At 37.7% G+C, this 9897-nt stretch overlaps 1 protein-coding gene across 1 annotated transcript; it reads left to right on the top strand.

Moving 5' to 3' along the window:
- Positions 1 to 1086: 1086 nt before the first annotated feature.
- Positions 1087 to 5195, top strand: uncx (UNC homeobox). Its single transcript, XM_042720966.1, has 3 exons — positions 1087 to 1546; positions 1992 to 2167; positions 3378 to 5195. Exons 1-3 carry the CDS (start codon positions 1288 to 1290, stop codon positions 4389 to 4391), a joined length of 1449 nt encoding a protein of 482 aa, XP_042576900.1. The 5' UTR covers positions 1087 to 1287; the 3' UTR covers positions 4392 to 5195.
- Positions 5196 to 9897: the final 4702 nt, after the last annotated feature.

The raw sequence follows: 9897 nt of genomic DNA on the forward strand, positions 1-9897 counted from the left end.
GATTACCATTCTCTATTTAAAAAAAAAAAACACAGCTCACTTGCATAAATATAACACATAGATATATTAATATAAGACAAATTAATTATAATGTTAGATTAAGGTGACTGTTCTAGATTTAATTCAAAATATGAAATGTTAAACAATTATTACTCGTTTACAATTTTATTTTCTCACTGTTCTTTTTTTATTTTGTTTTCCATACTGACAGAAAAAAAGCTTTATACTTTAAACTATATATAATATTAATGAATACTCATGGGAGCGCAGCATACGTTAATAAACGAATATTGTTTCAGAGGTGTAACAACTGTTGTAAGTTAAAGCAAGCATGATATTACACACAATGACCACAAATAAACCGCGCACAATGTGTACATCAGCTGTTTAAATGACATTAATTACACCGGAGTGCTATGGCTGGGGAAATATATCTAAGTTTCTGTTAAATGTCGAGTGCCTTCTAATTAGCTATTCATGTAATTAAAAGTTCATTTATTCCTCCGGCGTTATCAAACGAGCAGGTTCACATCATTCTCACGCTCCTTATTTTTGAAAGCATTGTGTTAGACTCGTGGCGCGTCTGGTTGTGGTTCGGAATGAAATTTGACAGCTCTGTTTGACGAATATCTTCGGCTTGACTTTTGACAAGTTGCCCAAGAATCGCCACGTAAATAAACAGATTGTATAGTGGATAGGTCAATTTGTCAACAGTGCGCTAGGAAGCTTACACGACTTGGTGAGTCGGTACGGGTGTGTGTGTTTGTTTCCCCCCGGCTTCTTTTCTTTTTTATGTTTGTTTGTGTGTGCAAAAGATTCGAAATGAATAGACTAGAGGGACATTGCCTCAAACGGTGATGAATCCGCCGCTCTGTGTGTGGCTGCAGTCCGAGGTGAGATTTCAGTGTCTATTTAGCGTTTAACTGGGTATCAAATCTGATCGCTCTCCCTCTAAGGCCCCCTGTGTAGTCGTGATGTAGTTCTTATCAAAGCCCTCCTGTCTTGTTGTGACAGCTCTGATATTGTTTATTGAGGTGGATGTCAGGTTTAATTAGCAATCGATATGGAAAGCGTTTTTCAGACTACGTCTCTGACGTCAGCGCCGATTAACGCTTCTCATTGGTCTCAAATTCCCAGAGCCTAAGCTAATTATTGGAAGCTGCGTGTTGATAAAGAACAGCTCATCCTACTCTCCACATCATGTCCCCTCCTCGCTGGCCACTCTCGCTGCATGTTTTTTAAATTCACATCACCAACCACCAGACGTCGTTTCCTTTTGCCTGGGAGATGATGGACAGCAGGATACTGGATCCACCTCATGCCCAGTTCGGAGGCTCGCTCGGTGGGATGGTGAGCTTTCCGTACCATCTAAGCCACCATCATGTGTACGAATTAGCCGGTCATCAACTTCAATCTACGGCCGCAGTTCCTTTCTCAATAGACGGATTACTTAACGGCTCCTGCACGGCTTCCGTGGTGAATTCTAACCATCTCTTGTCGTCTGGCTGCGGTATGAATGGAGATAACCAACAGTACAAACTGACAGGTAAGCAAACACGCACTTGTCCTAAACTGGCATAATGGTCTTTGATTGAAGAAAAAAAGCATGTTTCTGTCATGTTGTAAAACAAAAATATATATTTATTTCCCCCCACATAAAGCTTTGAGGAATAGCCAGGGGAAACAAAAGAAAGGACTATGCATGTCGTTCGCTCATGTGTTCAAGCTAGTTTACTGGCATAAAAGCAGACTGGTTTTATAAGGAAGAGAGGCTAATATAAAATATTCTACAAAATTGTTGACAGCATTATTTTCTCGTTATAGTTTCATTAGCAAGAAAACAAAACTGACGGCTTTCGTTTTCTCTCTATCCTTTCTTACGCGTTAACAGTAAAGGCTCATGCAGACAAATAAACACTACGAAGAATTTCAGTGGGCCCCCTGTAACTGTGCAAGTTACAAGCGATGGTAATTTATTGTTTTTCACGTAGATTCGGGTGATCCAGACAAGGATAGCCCGGGTTGTAAAAGAAGACGAACTCGTACCAATTTCACTGGCTGGCAGCTGGAAGAATTAGAGAAGGCTTTTAATGAAAGTCACTATCCAGATGTGTTCATGAGGGAAGCACTTGCTCTGAGATTGGATTTGATAGAATCGAGAGTGCAGGTAAATACAATAAATTTATTTTTCACGTGTTGTGCTGTGACGTTATGAACAGATGAATCAAAAATTATTTTGATGTAAACACAACACGGTTTTATGAATAACCATCTCTTATTGTTTTTGTTTTTTCCCCCCTTGTTCTTTGTTCTGCTATTTTCTTTCATAATGTTATTTGTATAAAACAGGGTATGTGCTTATTTTGAAAATGCTTCTTTTTTTTAATTGTCTTCATTAAGGTTTAGGAAGCTTTATCTAAAATGTACAAGAAATGTTTAGACGTATTTTTGTAGTTTTGTACTGTATTTTGTAAACTATACAGTAGGCCCCACTGTTAGCAGAAAAAAATATCAAGAGATCACACTGCACAAAAATAAAATAATAGGTTAGCTTTAATATATATATTTACAAGTATTTTTGATTCTCTTTTACATACAGTCGGGTTAAATGTTTTGCGAAATCGAGGGAAAATATAGGCCTACATGAATTATTATGCATGATTCTTATAAAATATCACTAGGCTAAATAATTACATTCAGTCGATGTAGGCTACTACTCTGTTCGAGAGAAAATAGCATGTCTGTCAGGCGTAAGTTCATTATCATTATTTTTATCTGAAAACATAGAATCAAACATTTGGCCTATAAATCAAAACTCCTTGCCTTAAATTGTATGGAGCCTAATGTAATTCATTCAGGATGCGGCCTATTTTTACAGCGGCATTCAAGATGATATTTTTGAACCACAACATTATTCTAAAATGTGATGTTTGGATAATGGCGTTTTATTTTAAATTACATTAAAACAATACCACATTTATAATACATATTCAGTAAATTTCCAGCATTCTATAAAATACTAGCAACTCATAATTAAGCAAAATGTGTTTTAATACTTGTATGTTTAAAGATTGAAAAACAACAAAAATAATAAAGTAAATATAATATACTGTACTGTATATTATAAATATAGTAATATAATTTGTATGTATGTATAATCTGTATAGGTGAATATATAGCTTTACAAATAACGTAAATTTAATTTGCATAGCCTATATTATGTTTAAAAGAAGGCCTATTTTTTATTTTTTTATTTTTTATATGTATTTATTTCAGCACACTTGGCATTATTTTAATGTCGTGAAAATAATAATAATGATAATAATAATAATAATAATAATAATAATAATAATAATAATATATATTTTCATGTTTAGGTATGGTTTCAAAACCGAAGAGCGAAATGGAGAAAAAAGGAAAACACGAAGAAGGGGCCGGGGCGACCTGCACACAACTCCCATCCGACGACCTGCAGCGGCGAGCCAATGGACCCAGAGGAAATTGCGCGCAGAGAACTAGAGAGGCTGGAGAAAAAGAAAAGGAAACAAGAAAGACGGCTTTTAAAGTCGCAGAACAAACTCATTCCCGGGGACTTATTTCACACCCCAGGATCTGACAGTGACAGTGGCTTGTCACAAGTAACGGACAATGAACAAAGCATCCATTGCGACATGGGCCGAAACCAAACGCAACCAAGCTGTGACCAAACACCACAGAAACTCCAGAACCAAAGAACCGCAGACCAAGACGCGAGTGGATCCGAGCTGGACTCGTCCGACAGCGGTCAGCAGTCAAACCTGTGCTCCAATAGTAGGTCTTCCACTCTTCAAAAACTCAATCCCTTCAGTGTGGAAAGCCTTCTGTCGGACTCCAGGCCGAGGCGCAAGACGCCTATAGACTTCCCAGTATCGGCTCCACGGCCTTTGATAGGGAAAGGACATTTTTTACTGTACCCTATTACACAACCTCTCGGTTTCATTGTTCCACAGACTGCTTTAAAGAGCACAGCACCAGGCCCTGATGCTGAAAATGGCCAGAAAGGGCCAGCTGCTGACAGTACCTTTGCTGGAAACCTAGGACACAGGAACGCCAAGGAGAACAACAGTGTAAACAACAGCGGCGCGCGAGCAATCAAAGGCCAGGTCAGTCAGTCGGGCAACATAACGTGTTCACCACAGAGCAGTTCACCACAGACTACCATTAATGGTCACTTGGCGGGCAGATGTAACGAAAGATGCTCACAAGATATAGAGTTAGACCCCGTCGATCCAAAGTCTCCACAGTCGGAGAAAAAGGAGCAGTCGTTACCTGACTATCCACCACAAAATTCAGAATCAACGACAAGCAACAAGGACACCGACAAAGACTCAGTTGACGTCGATATGGAATAAATGAAATCGTAGTAGAAACTGAGGTGCGTGTCGATATTGCACGACCGCAGATTAAGCAAAGAGGAAAAAAAGTCGACATATCGAAACGTATCGTTTTCATTGACATATTTATATTCTGATTAGGGGAAATATCTGTGTGAAAAAAATTGTGTATGTGTGTGGTGGGCTATCTCAGATGTTTATTGAACAAATAGCAGCAGCTCCCTGTATAAGAAACTGTAAAAGAAAAGAAGAAAAAACCAAGACAAAACCTCAAACGTTGTACAAAGCATTAAGATATTTATATATGTAAGTTTTTTCATAAATAAATCGATTGTATACAACAAACTTAAGCGTGAATGGCCCTAAATAGAGCTTATATTGTGGGCTATAGCTCCTTCTCCCAAAACCATGTGTTGTATTTTGTGTATTGCTTTAACAAATTTATTCATCTATAAGCTACACTGAAATGAGGTTACGAGCCGGAGGCGAAAAGACCCGTTCGACTCCTGCAGAGTTTTGATATGAAAGTAATTATTTTCCCGGTGGCTACTGCAGGGATTCAGTTTATTTTAGCCCAAAGGGTTATAATACATTACCGATTTCTAGTGATATGAAATCACATAAACTTCCAAGAATAATAGAATTAGCATGAAAGGCTGGGGTGTCAAATTGAAATACGAAAATAATAGCCCCGGCAGCTGGGAGTGTGTTTGTGCATATTGGATAGGAGATGGGAATTCGTGGGGCGGAATTTTCATGAGCTTTTCACTTTGTCAGGGCCCTTGTAGCTGGCTATATTAAGATAGATGTTCGATGATATCCCTCATTGTTCTGTCGCTTATATAGATGTTCCTGTGTTATCAGCCTATTGATCATGCGTCGGCTGTAATAGGACGGGCGAAGCAAACGTGCCTATTTACAATAGCAGAAACACATTTGTTCTAATAGGGTTGGCGGTCCCATGGGACCCTGTGGGGGCTCCCAGACATCTGCGCCTTGACAATATTAGCACTGTTGACCAGATCTAAAGGCGAGGTAAGAAAAGAAGGCAATAAAATAGAATCGTTTTCATGATAAATATAACCGGTAAATAGTCCTAGCAATAATGAATTAGCATTTTCATTTTCCAAGGTGTTTAATTTGGTCATACAGGCGCGTTTATTGTCTTCTTAGACATCCTCTGGTCGTCTCACTTCCAACGGGTCTTGATTTGCAAATAAATTGAAAATAATCAGTGGGACCGGCGCAAATGAATTTCTGAGCCAGTGTCTCTTTCATACTATTTACATAATTTTCACCAGAGACAGACTTAAGACTCAGCATATGGTGTCCAGGGCAAACAGACTACACAAAAGTGGGCAAGATAAACCACAGGGGGAGAGCAAAAAAGATGTCAGGACAATCAATAAGCACATAGCCTATTTTGCACACAATGCAGAGGAATACAGATGGCCCATTGCTATAAAAAAAAAAATATAGGCTATATTATTTATTCCTAATACGGCTTATTTGATTATCTGAAGCCATCATCCCGCTATCTTCAAGTCAACCGTTTATAATATATCTTTATTTCAGTCAGTCAGTTGCCTTTTGTAGGCTATATATAAAAAAAGCAAGTGCTTAGAAAATATTATTTGTCTGGAGGTGTCCTTCAATTTGCTGCTGTTTTTTCCTAGCCGGGCGCGTTCATGTTTAATTCATTTGCAATCTGAATAGGAGTAGCGCTGGCTGCACACTGGTGGCCTTAAGGTGAAATTAGCGATTTGCTTAAGTAGTTAAGCTTTTGCCTGAAAGCAGCACGCTGTATGATTCAAGACAAACTATCAATCGATATGGCCCAGGCAGCCTCCAGGAGATGTGTCCTCCATGAATCATACTTTATGAATTCAATTTCTACCCGGAGAAATTTTCAATTTGAACGCTGGATCATTATGGGAGAGTGTAAATTGTTTTTTTTTGCTCTATTATGCATCGGACGCCATCATTTTTCTTTCTAATTACGGAGGTGTCAGGTCGGGCTGTCATGCAGGCGCTGATTTTCAATTTAACTGATCATCATGCATTCATTTTCCCATTTGATAAATCTGCTATCTCGACGCCGCGCCATGCCTGGAATGTTAAGAGAGAGAGAGAACAGCAAAGTAATGGGGGTGTGTGTGCAGCAATAAGTGCAGATCAGGCAGCTAATTTAGCACCTCCTGATATTCCATCTCCATTTCTCATTTTCAACTCTCTGAGGAGAGAAAAGCAGCCCAAAGGCAGAAAGCTGGTATTCAACAACATCAGGGGTAAAACGACTCGGAAAACGCTTGTTTTCCTCAACACATTTTCCAAATTAGGATATCAAGCTTAATTAATGCTAATTGAGTTCCTCAATACGTGTTATTTTTATTTAATAGAATCAAATTCGCACAATTAATTATGGAGGTGATTTCAAGAGCCTCGTTTGCAACACCCAGTCTTAACCCCTCCTTGAGTGCTTTGTAGATTATTTTCTTTTGTCGTTTTATATTTTGCCTAACTCAGAGAGCTCCCCATATACCTCGAGGACAGGTGCAAGGCCAACGGCCCAACCGAATAGTGATTATATTCTGCTTCTCTATTAGACTACACTGCTTTAACGTGGCCGGAGAAATCAGTGACCCATTCTGGATTTCCATATAAATCTTCATGGAATTAAATGTGGCGTTCTCATAGGCTATACAATAATCATAGCCACAGATAGCCTACATTTTGATTGCTGTTAACCCCCCCAAAATGGGTAATTAATTGGCAATGCAATGTTATATAGCTATTCACAGTTACCTGGCCGTTCGTGTATCATGACGAAAAACAAATTAATTTTATTGAATAGACCAGAAAATCGTCTAAATTGCATTTTTTTTGGATTATAAAACTATATTTTTCGGAGATCGACATCTCCAAAAGAGAGTGAATTAGAGGAAGTCAATCGTAAGGTGTTATGTTTAATCGATTGAGGACCAAAACCTTTGTCAAAAGGCAATATTTCTGATTGCAAAAGAGACAAAAAATCTATAGAGTGGCGAACTAATATGAGAATGATGGTTCAATTAAATGAATAACTTTTCTCTATTTATCAATAACATTCACGAAAATAAAACATAAAACACAAAGTGATAAAGCATATAATTCTTTAAGACGACAAAAAATTAAGCCTCTACCTTGCTTGAGTTAATCAATTTAGGGATCGTGAATAAACAATGCGCATGTCAGTTATATCCCTCATCCCGCGTTTGCATGGCAGAGATAAGAGCGTTGAAGTCCGCCGGTGAATTAATAGGCATACGCTGTAAAGTAATCCTAAAATGCATGGCAGAGTAGCTGCAGGATAGGAGCCAAATGTCAAGTACCGTTTTAAGTGATTGTGAGAAAGATCTAAGTGGCACTGCTTTTCTTTGGCTTCCAGTAGTAGAGGCTTCTGTCCCTGCAATCACTTCAACATTCATTCCTACTGAAATAAGACTGAACTTTGATTCAATCACCCCTTATAATACTAGCGATTATCGATTTTTGTCCCGAGCTTGAAACAGAAATACATGCGAGTTTTCACACAGACATCTTCTAATTTACAAAGAGACCATTAATTGGGAAGTTTCAGTGAGTTAATTAAATAATTCCATTTGAGGGCAATTAAAAGAGTGAAAACAGCATTATGAACAACTCATAATGCACTTTGTGTTTAGAATTGGCAATTCTAGTATTTAGTTTAGCAATGCAATTAACAAAATATTAAAAATGTTGGTTCATTTCAAAATACAGAGTTCCAAAGTCTCCATATAGTGTGTTTTAATACTTAATTTTCTATCATTTCATTAGATTCCATAAATTTTATCACATGCTGGCTTAACTTGAACATTCACTCTTTAGTTATATAAAAAGAAACACTTTTCAAGAGATGTACCATGGGGAAAACAAACAAAACATAGATATTTTATTAAAAAACAATACTACTAGATTATGATATGTATTAGCATTTGAATTTTTCTTTTTTTTTGTTTTTTATACATATTCTTGACCCGGTGTAAGTCAGCATGATAAACATGACCCAAATGTTAACACTAACTCCCCTGGTCATTGTGGTTATTAAAAATCTAACAGCCTGTGACTGCTGCTTTGCTCTTCTTTTCTAATTATCACCTTGTGAGATGTGTTTCATTACCTATATTTCATCTGATAAACCACTGAATTCTGGCCAAAGGAGAATCTGTTGGTCCATGACAACAATCTCAACAAGAGATTTTAGGAATATGTGGAGCCAGCACATCTTTCTGGATCTTAATGACCAAAGGCTCCAACAAATGATCCCTTATATTAAAATGCTTGTATTGAAAATTGCAGTAGCTATAGCTTACTAAAATTGTATTTGTTTAAACAATCATCGACATTATAATGAATATATTTCAATAATCAAGCATCATCCAAAAATCATCATAAAAGCAAAATGAACTGACACAGTGCAGAATATATAATATTTAAGTCATTTTGTTTTTATTTTGATGTAGATCTTATTATGTTTCAAAATTTGTTAACCTTTTTAACTTATTCAACCTCTGTAATAAGGGAAAACTGCTACTGGCAAAAGATTCTTCTCATTTCCAAATGCAGACTCATTATGTCACAGCAAAGAAAAGCAATTACTTTATTAAGTAAAAACGTCCATCAAGCTAAAGTCCATTTCTGATACACACTTTGCACAACTGGACAAAACAACTGAATAGCTTTATCCCCTTTGTCAACCATTTCATGATGGTGTAAATATGCTAGTGTGTGTGTATACCAAAAATAGATGTTTTCTTCTTCATAATCAGCTTAATGAATAGGACACAAACTAATAATGCATGGTTAGCTACGGGCACAATGAGGCATCCACACAATAAAATGCAAACCTTGGTGATAGTAAGATACAAAATAAACCTAGGCAGAATGTGCTTCACTGTGAACTGACACTAGCAGTTCATTCTCACTTGAAAGCTAATTCATTATCAATTAGAAGTGAAAATGGAGATGGGTGGGAAGGATCCTCGAGAGCCTGGCACCTGTATTTTCTTCACCTGCACTGATGTGCCACAGTGATGGCTAAAGCTCTCGCTGGTGATTTAGAAGGCGCTGTGTAAACAGGCGTTTCACTCCCCTGTCTTCCCAGGGACTCCAGACCCTAGAGGTTAATGAAGCGTGAAGTGTGAAAACTTCCTGAGATGGGATGAGTTAAATAGTGTTTCCAGATGTTAAGGCAACACTGTCCAAATCTATTTGTAGGTGTCAACCCTTTACGGGTCACAAATAACTCTAGTTATGTGAGAGATAAATAAGCTCCCCTCTGACCATTTACCAACTACCAAAACTAGCGGCTTCTTGATCCAGCTGTTGCTTTAAAAATATACAGGCTAAGGGAGCAGTATTAAAAATGGATTCAGTGAAACCAGTGTAACCCATCACAGCTCACTAGAAGGTGTAAATGCGCTGATGTTCTCAGTAAAGAACTTGTTAACATCAAAATGACTTC

Source organism: Cyprinus carpio, chromosome A3 (genome assembly GCF_018340385.1).
Source record: "Cyprinus carpio isolate SPL01 chromosome A3, ASM1834038v1, whole genome shotgun sequence".
NCBI lineage: Eukaryota > Metazoa > Chordata > Actinopteri > Cypriniformes > Cyprinidae > Cyprinus > Cyprinus carpio.